Source organism: Taudactylus pleione, unplaced genomic scaffold (assembly GCF_031769625.1).
Source record: "Taudactylus pleione unplaced genomic scaffold, aTauple2 ptg000083l, whole genome shotgun sequence".
In the NCBI taxonomy this organism is placed as follows: domain Eukaryota; kingdom Metazoa; phylum Chordata; class Amphibia; order Anura; family Myobatrachidae; genus Taudactylus; species Taudactylus pleione.
The window spans coordinates 10,888,061-10,902,246 of record NW_028284485.1 but is presented as its reverse complement, the minus strand read 5'-3'; the positions used below and the strand labels follow the sequence as shown (position 1 = coordinate 10,902,246).

Sequence of the window (14,186 nt, the reverse complement as noted above, 5' to 3'; positions counted from 1 at the left end):
TAAAAAGGTGAAGCACCAATCAGAGCCACGGACAATCATACCATGTTCCCAGTAACACGTGATGTCGTCCAGTGTCCAGATTGCCTAGCAACAGTTGGTGCAGTTCCCGCACAGCAGATGGAAGTAGTAGGAGAGATCACCAAAGTGTTGGAATGTGACAAATCGCCCGGCGACTTGTAACAGTTACAGGGTGAGATGTGAGCTAGATATCTATTTTTCTTAGGGGTAAATACAAGGTGAGTTAAATAATTATTTATATTTGTGATGAATAATGCTGCTTCATAAAATTATTCATCATGGTGCCTGTATCACCTGTGAGATCTTTGATTTGTTCCTCATTGGAATATGTTGAGTTTTTTTAATTGTAATTCAATGGTCACTAGTAAAGTCTGTATTGACATGGCAATGTTGATACCACACATCCTATCTTCTAATAATTTGTTTTTAAGACTGTGAATTAGGGTCCCCAGGATTTTCCAATAACCAACTTTGTCAGTCACCTCTAATAAGTGTCTCCACAGTGTTTTTAACATTTTTTAATTTTTTTCAAACAAAAAAAAGAAAAGCATCACTTAATCATGTCTATTTAGTCTTTTTTTTAACTTATGAGATTGATATTTTTAAACATTGACAACGATTTGCAAAACTGCATGAAGTCAGATGCTTAGTAAAGTATGTATTTCGGTCTCCAACCTTCCAGCTATGCGCATCAGTTTCTAGACACAGGCAAACCAATCACTTAGTAATTTCCCCCATAGAGTAGTTTTTTTTGATCCAATGTTTCCTTTAATAAGTTACAACTCTATCAGTGTCACTCAGTAGAGTAGATAACTCACCCAGGATCCAGAAACTATAACAAAATAGTAATTTACCTCTGAATGTACAGAGGACAAATATTTCATTAAAACATCCTCATTTAAAAACATTCTAAGATGAACAACATGATAAAAAATCATCATGCCAAAATATAGGTTTAACAGATTTCTCTCTTCGGAATCACATATTTTTGCATCAAATTTGGTACCAAACATTACAAAGGAATATTATCCTTGACAAAAGTGATTAATTGAACAGGGAGCAGCTATGGTAGGGAAAAGTAAGCAACCTGGTCAATAAAACTACAGAGGTAATATGTAATATTGATTGTGGTGGTCAGTGGTGTATCTACAGGGGGTTGAGCATGTGCCCAGGGCACCGTAGTACAGGGGCCCAGTGCCAGCCGAAGTCCAGGACACTGGTTTAAAGTCAGTGCAGTCCACCTTACACAGTAACAACCACACCACTGCTGGCACCGGGTAGTACACTTGTACTACCCGGTGGCGGTGTGTGTGTTTCAGTAGCCAATGAGAGTCAGATAGACTCTCATCAGCTTCTGCGCCCACTGCTGGAGCTCCGCCTTCTGGCTTCCACAAAGGGTGATGGGAGAGATATCATGACGTCTCTTGCATAGTGCAGAGCGGAGGAGTGGACAGCGGCATGCACGGCAGGAGTGGGGATTCAGGTGTGGGTTTTTTGTGTGTGTCCATTATATGTAAGGGGCATTGGCACTGCATAGGGGGGCCACTACTGGTGGCACTGCAAAGGTGGGGCAACTACTGGGGGCACTATATAAGGGGCACTTGATAAGGGGGCCACTACTGGGGCATTGAATAGGAGGGACTACTGCTGGGGGCACTATATAAGGGGCACTACTTGGGGAACTGCATAGGGGGACTACTACTAGGGGCACTACATAGGGGACTACAACTGTGGGCACTGCCTAGTGGGGACTACTACTGGCGGCACTATATAAGGGCACACTGGGGGCACTGCATAGGTTGGACTATTACTGGGGGCATTGCATATGGGGGACTACTACTATGGGTACTGCATAGGGGGGACCACGACTGGGGGCACTGCATAGGGGGACTACTACTGGGGGAATTATATAAGGGGCACTACTGGGGGCACTGCATAGTGGGGACTACTAGGGGCACTATATAAGTGGCACTACTGGGGGCACAGCATAGAGGGGACCACTACTGTGGGCACTGTAGAAGGGATACTGCATAGTGGGGACTACTACTGGGAGCAATGTATAAGTGGCACTACTGGGAGCACTGCATAGGGGTAAAACTACTATGGGCACTGTTTAAGGGGCATTATTGGGGGCACTGTGTAAGGGGCACTACTTGGTGCACTGTATAAGGGGCACCACTGGGGGCACGGTATAAGGGACACTGCATAAGGGCACTACTTGGGGCACTGTATAAGGGTGCATTACACGGGGCACTGTAGAAGAGTGCACTCTTGGGGTACTGTATAGGGTGCACTGCATAAGGGGCACTGCTACAGGGGACATTGCATAAGGGGTACTACTACAGTGGTCATTGCAAGAGGGGCACTACTACATTAAGGTGCAAAGGGAATGGAAAGGAATGTTCCCAGGATGGTGTGAACAGTGGTGTGTCATGTTGACATGCACCATTTTCCAGTGGCCACATCCCTTGTGACATGTGACCACACCCACTTTTCAATGCACTCCTTTGGCGTGTACACATACTTGAGGGGGAGCTCCTTTTTTAACTTGCCCTGGGCTCCAAATACCCTAGTTACGCCACTGGTGGTGGTACATGTATCATAGTCACTTAGTTTAGTATGGAGCAGACAATGAGCATAGTTAAAGAGTTCCAAGTGCCAGTACATATAAAGGCAAATAGTAGTAGTTCAGGTATGAATTTTGTTCAGTGACCATTCCAGGGGTAGGATTTATAAACAAACAATGCAATCACAAAAGGGTTCAGGCGCAAGCATGGTCAGTACCTGAATCAGGGGTGTGGATAAGTAATAACCAATGGTCAGGCAAGAGCATAGTTCAGAATTTAGCAAGGGTCTTGATCACAATGCAGGGATTCAGTATAAAGAGCAGCCAGAGGGAGTGTTAGCAGTGCTTAAAGTGGTCCTAGAGAAGTGGGGGTACTCACGCTCCCCCTTCTAAAAAAAGAGACAGTGCATGATGTAGGTGTAAGGCAAATAATGGTGTGGTCTCAAAAGAAAGGGCCGTGGTCACAAAAGAAATGGGCATGGTCACAGAATAGTATTCTCAATTCAAATTACACCACACAGTAACACAATCTTGATTCACCTGATTTACATTACACAACATAGTAGTGTCCCTTATTCATGTATGACACACAGCAGTGCCCTTTTTACACAGTGCCCACATTTGAGCCCCTTATACACACTGCCCACAGTAGTAGTGACCCTTACACAATCCCCACAGCAGTAATGCCCCTTATGCAAATCCAATGCCCATTGCAGTGGTGCCCCTGATGCAGTGTACCCAGTAGTGGTGCCACCTATGCAGTGCCCCCAGTAGTGGTAGTACCCCTTTTGCAGTGGCCCCAGTAGTGTTAGTGCCCCTTATGCAGTGCCCTCAGTAGTGGTGCCCCTTATGCGGTGCCCACAGTAGTGGTAGTGCCCCTTATGCAGAGACCACAGTGAGAGTGCCCCCAATAGTGGTGCCCCTTATGCAGTGCCCCCAGTAGTGGTGTCCCTTATGCAGTGCCCCTAGTAGTGGTAGTGCCCCTTAAGCAGTATCCACAGTGGTAGTATCCCTTATACAGTGACCCCAGTAGTGGTGCCCCTTATGCAGTGCCCCTTATTCAGTGCCTCCAGTAGTGGTGCCCTTTGTGCAGAGCCCACAGTAGTGGTAGTGCCCCTTGTGAAGTGCCTCCAGGAGTGGTGCCCCTTGTAGTAATGCCCCTATAGTAATGCTCCCAATAGTTATGCCCCCTGTATTAATGTCCCCAGTAGTCATAGTGCCCCCATGTAATGCCTCCAGTACTAATACCCATAGTAGTAATGCCCCCTGTGTAATACCCCCAGTTCTAGTAATGCCCCCTGTGTAATGCCCCCAGTAGTAATGCCCCCAGTAGTAATGCTCCCTGTGTAATGCCCTAAGTAGTAGTGCCCCCTGTATAATGTCCTAGTAGTAATGTCCCCTGTGTAATGTCCTAAGTAGTAGTGCCCCCTGTGTAATGTCCCCAGTAGTTATGCCCCCAGGATAATGCCCTAGTAGTAATGCCCCCTGTGTAATGCTTTCAGTAGTAGTGACCCCTGTGTAATGCCCCCAGTAGTAGTGCCCCTTGTGTAATGTCCTAAGTAGTAGTTCCCCCTGTGTAATGCCCCTAGTAGTAATGCCCTCTGTGCAATGCCCCCAGTAGTAATGCCTCCTGTGTAATTCCCCCAGTAGTAGTGCCCCCTCTGCTTACACACAAAAAATAATACAATACTTACCTAGAGCCCCACTCTTGTGTGGCTCCAGTCCACCTGGCTGTTCTGAGTCCTCTGAAGTTACTATGGGAGAGATGTCATGATGTCATGACATCTCTCCCATAGTGCCCATGGGGGGAATGGAGCCAGAAGCCCGAGCTCAAGAGTGAGCTCCAGCCCCCGGCTGCCACTAATGCTGTGGGGAGGGAGCCAGGTGCCCGCTGGTAACAAAATCTCAGCAGGCACCCGGTAAATGGAGCCTCCTTGCGGCGCTGGGCTAAGGTGGGTTGGAGGAGGTGGAACTGGTTCCGTCTCCAAATAGAAGTGACAGAACGCAGTTCTGCCACATTCCGGTCCACTTTAACCACTGGTGATAGGTATGACCATGTTAAAGCCTACACAGGGATAAAAATCATTGGAATTGCTGCACATGCACAGTTCACACTGCTGGAGCCACAGTGGTTAGACTATCTCCTTAAGCATCTCACCAGAGCTAACTTGGTATGGTAATAAGAGGCAGCATGGTAATGAGGGGCATATGACCAGGAATCAGCAAAAGAGCAAAGCAAAAAACAAACCCATATGCAATTTAAAGAGTATTGATAATGATATTGTCCTTTGTGTGCAGTCATCTTTGGGCCACATTTGAATGCCAATCAAAATGGAAATTATACAACCATGAGTGGATGGATCATTACTTTCGAAGACATTTTTCAAGAATCTCATGCTAGGATAGAGCTTCTTACAAGAGATTGTCCCAGTAAAAAGTTTCAGTATAGTGATATCTATCACTAAAACTCCAAGCACTTATTAACGGCTCATGTGTAGTCATTTGCCCGCTTATGTGCAAATTTAGTCTGCTGGGAGTGATCTGAAGACCTCTCTCCTGCAAAAAGATGCAGAAAGGTAGCCTACAGGCTATTATGCCATCTTCATAAATTAGCCATTTTTGCATCCCCCATAGATTTGAGCAAAATATAAATATATCTGCAGTGGTATTCTGATAATAAATAATGGCAAATTTTGATGGACTGAATGTAAACAGTACATTAAAAATGGGACCCTTAGGGGCCCTTTCATCATTCTTTATGGGCTTCATACGCATGCAGCAATTATCATATCTGCCTGTTTTAAGTAAGAAGCCCATGCATTATAGGGGCCCAGTTGGACCTTAGACAGTTTTCTAAGTTAGCCTGTGGGAACTAACACCATCTTTAGATGGCATTGGCTCCCAGATCCCAGCTCCTTTCTATGGGAAGGAAATCCAGGGTTATGAAGGATTCAGTTGGAACTCTCCACACTCTTACCCTGCACATACAGTATATGAACTCAGTTCAAGCTTGCACAGTCATCCACTCTGGAGTGGTGTTGGGGATCACGAGGACAGCTTCTTTTGGAGCAGCTGTCCCTGCACTAGACCATTACTGAATTACACTGGTAGTTAAGTATCCACCACTGCAACTTGTGGTGAGTTGGATACTTAATCATCTGGATGATTAATATGCCCCATAGATCCCTACATGTGTAACCATAATAAGTGTATAGCACTTATTATGAACAGCTGTATCAGTCTGTCTGTGTTCAGCAATATTCATTTTAAAATTATGAATGGATAGATGATAAAGAAGATTTTCATGTATTTAATTTATTTTTAACCCAGCATTATGCCAAAATACTGTGCCATCTTACACATTTCATTGCAAACAATAGATATTCATACACACTGGACATGATACTTATTTGTTACAAGCACTTCTGTAACTAGATATTCACTTTAAAATGTGTCTACCTGTCTGTTTGTATAAATTACCACTACAATTATTTTATATTAAAGTAATATTTAGGCTAAATTTGTGTTTGCTGTACTATATAAGTTGATATTTAATGAAAGTGTATTTAATGCAAGTTCATTATTGATACATGTATTTATTTATATGTTGATGTCATCTTGTTGTAATACTATGGGATATTGTTTTATATCTACCTATTTGACAATCTAGAGTGGACCTGCCCAGCAGTTGCTTGTCCCTAGAAATGGGATACAATTATTTACACCTATGCATTTTTTGTGATATGATACTGTTGCCATGGCTACTATACTTACCAGACCCTTTTCATAATCTTGGTTTTATCAAGGCAATACATATAAGAAAAATTTGATCAAATACCATAGTATTTTTTGAGACATTGTACTGTAAAATGTATTTTAATAATAGTGATGCTTTAAAAAGAAACAAAGTATATATCGTACATATTTTCATGCACGGATTTAATTTTTTTTATAGCTCCACTCAGATCAAGATAAAAGCGATGGGAATCTAAAATATATCCTTTCTGGAGATGGAGCTGGGACGCTTTTTGTCATTGATGAGAGAACAGGTGACATTCATGCCACACGAAGGATTGACAGAGAAGAAAAAGCATTTTACACCTTGCGTGCCCAGGCAATAAATAGAAGGACAGGGAGACCTGTGGAACCGGAGTCTGAATTTGTCATAAAGATACATGACATTAATGATAACGAACCAACTTTCCTAGAACACATTTATGCTGCCAGTGTCCCTGAAATGTCTGATGTTGGTAAGTAACATATTTGTCTCTCAGCTTGCTTTCTAAATGTTAGAGGCTTTTTGTATTGTTAAACAACAACACTTTTTTGCTTAACATATGTAACATAAATGATAGCTAATTAATGTTTTAAGAAAAATGTTCTTGTAATAGTTTTACAAGAATACAGAGCGGGTAAGAACAGTGCCAAAATGACATATCATAGTGAACCTATGCAAATTTTGGTTTACATTGTAAATAATTAGCATTTAATAGGTATTCCAACAACAAAATATATATAACAAAGCTTGTAGAAGCAACTCAAGTATTGTTTTATATCTTATTAAATGACAATGCATTGGGAATGCAATACTATTAAGGGCATTGTTAACAGTTCCAAGAAGCATAAATCATTTGAATGTAACTTTGAAAACAAATATTTTGACTTAATGTTGTGTTCTGATGCTTATTTGACCACTTTATAAGCTTGAGGCAGCATTTACAGAATTATATAACCAATTCTTATTACAGCAACTCTGGTGCTGCTAAATTTGTATTTGCTCTAATCTATTTGATCAGTACCAAGGAAAATTAAGATATATCTCACACATACTGTAGTTTCCAGGAATATAGAGCTATATTACAGTAGCTCTTGAGGAATTATCCTTTTCTTATTATGAAGAAAAAAAGACTGTGGATAATGTCTAGTTTAACGTAGAATTGTTACTTAAACTGAAAAACGCACATTTTTAAATACCTTTTTAAAATATTTGCTTCAGAGTGGGGCCTTAAGACTGCACAGGATGAGCTCCAATAATCATCCACAGCATCGGGGAGAATAAAAAAAGTAAGGAAAAGAAAATGTCATAACCCACCAATCTTGAAGGCCAATGGGGAGTGCAGGCACTCAGTGATGCACATTAGGAAGTGATGTCTATGCTCACAGGTGCAATGTCCCTTTTGAAAAAAGAATAAGAAAAATAGAAAAAAAAGAATGAAAAGTATGGGAGTAGCGATTGTAAATCCCTATATCTCCATAATCATAGTATCTACAACTAGGGACGGACTGGGGATTTAAATCAGCTCTAACAGTCTGCCATGTGTGCGCACCTTAGGAGCAAGCACTTGCAAAGAGGGCATGGCGTGAATCACAGGGGCCTGGCCTCACAGCATGCCCCCATCTCTTCCTGGCCCATCATTGCCGCCAGCCTCTCCATCCCCCTGAGCGCATATAATATATCCAGCAGTGTTGGGTGGGGGCACTTCTGCCCTCCTCAAGCTGGCCCTGAGGCCATTGGCCTTTCTGGCATTTGCCAGAAGTGCCCGAAGGCCAGTGCGGCCCTGCCTAAAACATTGTGGCACCATACTGTAGTTTGAAAGATAGTTTTCCCTTTTTTAAAACATGTTAATCTGATATAAACTTTTGCCTGTAATGAGTGCAATCACAGGCAATATTGCCCTGCACTAAAGAACACTATTTGATTTTTCTGAATATTTGGGGCTACTCACATTTGAAAAAGGGTTGTCCCCTCTTTCAAATGATGTTGCTCTTTAACAGCTATTATCTGGTAATCACTAGACAATGACTAAAATACTACACAAAAATAAAATTTTGCACAAGTGGTTTATGGATCTAAAGTCCAAATCTCCCCCATCTTCTGTAAAAGGAAGGGGTTCCCTCATATGGTATGCAATCGGGAAGCCGGCGGACGTAAGCCCAACAGCCGGCTTCCCTACTGCTTTATCATGGTGAGGGTTAAATGATAGGCATCTAATTCTAGACGCCTGTCATTTTACCGATGCCGGGAGACCGGCACCCGGCATCCCGACCGAAAAGGATGCCAGGCGCCGCTACAGACAGCTGCGGGGGGGAGGGTTAGGTTTAGGGCTCCTGGGGGGGGACTTAGGGTTAGGCATCCCCCCAGGAGGTTAGGGTTAGGCTAGGGGGAGGGAGGGTTATGGCTAGGCACCCCGGGGGGACTTAGGTTTAGGCGGCAGGAAAGGGGGGGTTAGGTTTAGGCACTTAGAGGGGGGATTAGGGTTAGGCACTGGGGGGAAGGTTAGGGCTAGGCACCCCTAAGGAGGATTAGGGATATGGGGTTAGGTTTGGTTAGTTGATACTTACCTGGGGACGATTGGGATTTTCAGCCATGTCGGCCTGCCACTGTCAGGATTTGAACCGCCGGACTTGTGTCCGGCGCTAATTCGTATGTATTCCCATATGTTATGCAATCTGGAAGCCGGTGGACCACAATGCATTATGTTTACTAGTTTTAAAAAAGAGTAGGACTTGTTGTTCCTACATGTAATAAGCATTTAAATCTAGATGGGGAAATTATATTTACAAATGCATTATCATTTTAAGTGATAGTATTCAGTTTTTTTGTTTGTTTGTTTTTTATTTACTTAAAAAGGGAAATTGATGTTGAAGTAAGAACAATAGAGCATTTCTTTGTGGTGTTTTTTAAAAATATACATATTTGATTTTAGGTCACTATCTTGCAATTTCAAGAAAACATTTTTTTGCATATTTTTATTACATTTTATGATATATTAGAAGGAATAAAAAAGCAAATAATTTTTTTTAAAAGGCAATGTCTTCTGAAAAAGCAAGGTATAATTTGTGTGGGTATTGAATAAAAAATTTGTGATATTACTGTTGGAATGTAAGGAGTACAAGCATTGAAAAATGGGTTCCACACAAGACTGAGAAAACCCTCAGCAGTCAAGAGGTTAAATAAGCTAAACTTTTTAGCTGTAGTTTTACGTCAGTCTTTCTTAAAGTAAATACATGTTTTATGGTCAACATTAATCCAATTCACTTCATACCATCTGAACAGCAGGGAAAATTGGAAATTAGAACTCTATTTAGTTCTAGACACTTTTATATCCTAAAATCACCAGTACTCCTATAATTTAAACCAGAAAGCTGTGGCACCCATATTACTTGGGGTTTTCTCAATCTAGCATTTCTACCCGATTCTTTTGTTAAAGGCTGCAAATGAAAACAAAAAAACACTTAAACTGAATCCTATGCCCACTAATCCTGTTAATTTACAGTAAGTATATGTGGGTATGGAATTGTAAAAAAAAATTAGAATTCTGGATTAAATTGCCATATATAAACATTTTAAAAGTGACATCTGTAGACACATGGGATGTATAAACTTTACCATTTTTGGATAAATTTTACTTTAAAATTTTTTAATGAATTAAAATACTCTGGACTGCATTTGTAATTCTGTCTGTGCTTTCTTGGAAGGCAGTTGATCAAAACATTATTAATTATGTATAAATCCTAGTTTACATATGTTAAAATATGCCACCAATTATTTATGGATTATCTGTAATTATAAATAAATATTGAACAGACAACACATAACTAAATATATATCACAGATATTATGGTGCCTATATATCTAAGATGGAAACAAACAAATGGGTACTGAGGCATCACCACCTCAGTTCTTATTAAATAGGCTTTCTCATTTATGGGATAAGGGAAAGAAAATCTTATCATTGTTGATTGCAGTGTTAGTAATCATTTGCTATAAAGGGCGGTGTGAAAAAAAGCCAAAGGACCTCATTCAGACCCGCTCACTAGCGCTGTGCACTCGCAAAAGGGCCGATGCATTGCATATGCGCACGCTTTGCTTTGTTCTGCGCGTGTGCAAGCTACTATGTGCGATCACAGGCCGCTCACAAAGCAAAGACAGCCCAGTGAAATGAGTGACAGGAGAGGCCGTTTGTGGGTGGTAACAGGGGCAGGCCACTAATAACGTGGGGGGTGGAAGTGTGAGCACAAGCGTGCCTTGGTGTTTTAACACTGTTTTTAAGGCATGCATATTTAACAGGCAGCGTCATAGTACATGTTACATGCCTGTTTTTTACACTGAAGTCCTTGCAGTGCTTGCGGCAGGGTAAGGCAACCACAAGTGCTGCAATCGCATCAGACGGTGCTCGATGTATCAATGTTTTAATACACTTCCTGGAGATGATGTACGCTAGTGGGCATCTCAACATACACTAATGGGTGTCTGCATACACATAGCGATCGCTCGCACAGCCAAAGTGGGTGTGCTTATGCCTTGGCGAGCGAGCGCTTCCCATGGTGTCACTTTGACAAATTTGCATACGCTGGATGCGAGCGTATGCAAATTTACAATTACATTGTAAATGCTATAATTGCCTTGTTTTTGTATTTTATTACGAATGAATTTCACTTAGATGTTTGATTTTTTTTTTTTAAATAAAACAGTCCCATTCCAGAAATTTAAGGGGTGGAGTACCGTGTGCAGTGTCTGAGGGGTTTATGTATCAAGCAGTGAAAAACATGGAGAAGTGGACCAGTGGAGAAGTTACCCATAGCAACCAATCAGCTTTGAAAAACCAAAATCTCAAGTGCCTGAGTCTCACCTGTGATAAAAAATCAAATACCTGCTTCAGTAAAAAAGGGGAAAATTGCTAACCCCACAAAACAATATACTTAAATAAATACTACACTGCAAAAAGCAAATTTAGCCAATACATAAAAATTATTTCTATTTATTTACTGTAGATTAACTAGCCAGTACAGCTTTAAACTAAATAGCAAACTTCAAGGGCAACACACAATATAACAAACTTATTTAATAACATGTAGCATACTAACCACAATAATAGCCTTTCTATAGTTCATATACTGTGTCCAGTTGGCTAGCATCAAAATGTAAATGCAGAAAGACTGGTTAACCCTGTGTCGGGCGCAGCTGGCCTGACAGGCGCCACAAAGCTGTTCTCGCTCACCTCTACGCCACAAGGGAGCACAGGGGCCTGCCCCTTCTAGTACCTTCCTATATCTAGGTGCTGTTTGAAACCCCCCCTAGTCAGTTTTCCTGCCGCCTGCGTGGAGTGCAGTAGTGATCTTCCTGGCCTCTCAGGCTCATTGTGCCCGAACTCATCCGACTTTTGAAAGTACGTATTTCTTTTTATTTTCTCACAATTTTGTGTATTTTGCTCATTTTATGAATGAAAATTTCAAAGGTTGTGGGTATTTTGCAGAAATATGTAGGTTTGTCCAGAGTGGCCTCTTAGGCACACTGCGCCTCATAAAATGTTTTATTTTTTGTTTTACTTGCTTTAAGGTTAATAAATGTGGTTTTGTGAATCAGATTTCCATATATTCTCTCTTTGTACAACCTAATGAAGGTCACTGATCACTTTAAGAGCATTAGAATTGAGTTAATTAGGTGCTAATGACGATTTTATAAATGGCGCATGTCAGGCGCACTGCACCCTAACCAGGGAGTCCCAAAGGTTCGCCCAACGCAGAGTTAATTGTGTGCGGTACTCCGAAGAAAAAAATGTCTTTCAGAAATGTTTTGACAATATACTGGTCAAGAGTTCAAATATATAATATTATTGGTTTACTTACTCTTCAAATTTTAGCCCCACATGGAAAGAGCCGAGCTGTGGCGGGATTCACTTTGAGTGCTCTAAGCAGGAGCTGTATTTCACTCCTTGTGCTTGTAACTGTTGGTAGCACTATGGCGGCAGTCAGATTATCAGCTGCTCATCCCCTCTGTCACAGGGTGGCTTGCTTACACTGAGAAACCCACCGGCTTGCTTACGCTTACACTTAGAGACCCACCAGCTGTGATGAAACAGTGTCGTGGATAGAGACCTTTAAAATCATTTTGCAGGTACTTATTGTAGAAGAACCTTTTGGCAGACTGGGCACAGTAAAAGAAAGATTGTTGAAAAAGTTCACAGATGTGGACAAAACGCGTTGCTGCCCACAACTTTTCTTTTCCTGTGTCAGCATTTGTGCATGTAGACTATGGTACTGTGCAAAAATCTACTGTGTGTCTTTATACCTCTGGTAAAATGATGCCAGAGCCATTTTCTCAGTGATTTTACCATTGCATATCTTCATGAAAATGGTGCTAGTGCAATGAATAAAGTAGCATTGAAAACTGATGAAAAATATATAAACAACTATGCAGTAGAGTCAAGATTGGCAACAGTACCAATATCTTCTAGAACCCATGCATAATGACTAGCTTACAATAGAGAACCTGATCCTTGTGGATAGTGTACAGTACACACAATCTGTGGCTAAAATATACAGTTTACCCAATTTTAATATATAAATCAAATCTGATCCTAATGGCACATTTTAAAAGTATTTTTCATTTACTGTGGCTAGCACAGAAAGCAAACATTTAACCCATTTTTGCCCGAGTTTTTTATTTCAAACTTCAAACATTCAAAAACAACTGAACAGTCAATGGTTTTCGATGAGACTGGACAACTATGGATTCAAGGAAAGAAGTATCAAGAATCTACAGAACTGATAAACGATAACAAAGAATTTCCTTTAGTACAATGTTCCCATTTGGGAACAATGTGAAAAAATTGGTGTTTTTCTACTACAGTATATGGACAAAACATGATTACACACACTCGCCAATAGAGGTTACCTGAACTTATCTTTCAACTAACTGTGCCAACATTTTCACAAGTGATCTGAATAATTACTGCACAAGGGGTTGTTGTGGGATCACACACTTTGCAATATTAGGACAATTGCCCAATATCTCTGCAGTTATTTTTGAGTGTCTGTGTGAGCAACATATGTACATTCCTGTGTAATATCTTTGCAGTCTTGATAGAGCCAAAAATCTTTCACACTTAGGCCCTGATTCAGAGCCGGATGCTCTGACAGAGCGCTCGCTCTGAATCAGGGCCGTCCCTCCTACTTTTTGGAGCGGCCTCATGGCCACTCGCATAGCTATGGGTGACCACCCACAGCTATAGCGAGCGGCCAAAATGATGATCGCGATGGTCAAGACCATTGCGACCATCGGGCTTGCGATGAGACCCTTGCGTTAGGGTCTCACTGCCGCAAGCCCTGGAGTGCTTTTGGCTCTATCAGAGCCAAAGCACTCCCACTGACATCACTAGTGATGTCAGTGGGGCCGGCCCCAGACGGTAGGTGTTTCCATGGGAACGCCTCCATCTGGGCAGCCATGCCCCCGGCACGCCCACCAAAGGGGGCGTGCTGTCAATCACCATCGACAGCATGCCCCCTTTGGTGCGACACCCATAATGGCGGCTTGGCTGTCGTTATTCGGGTCTCGCGCATGTGCACGTCTGAATCAGGCCCTTAGAGCATAGATTACATGACCCAGACCATTGAAAAGTGCTATGAAGTATATAAAAACAAATTACCCCCAGGTGTTCAGCCAAAATAAGCAAATGTCTCATTTATTTTATGGAAAGATTAATAAACTCTGGAACAGAAACACTGGATTTATTGAACAGTAGTTATCTCTTATTGTGCCTTCCTACAAAGTGCTAATGCAAAGTAACACATGCAATCAATTTAATCAACCCAGTAGGAT

At 41.7% G+C, this 14,186-nt stretch overlaps 1 protein-coding gene across 1 annotated transcript in view; it reads left to right on the top strand.

Annotated features, from left to right (window-relative positions):
• The window catches only part of LOC148532140 (cadherin-10-like), a 497,062-nt gene that overhangs the window by 298,090 nt on the left and 184,786 nt on the right, over positions 1-14,186 (top strand). The window contains exon 3 of the mRNA XM_088468269.1: positions 6,540-6,834. Within this exon, the coding sequence (XP_088324395.1) occupies positions 6,540-6,834 (295 nt within the window). The remainder of the gene's footprint in view (positions 1-6,539; positions 6,835-14,186) is intronic.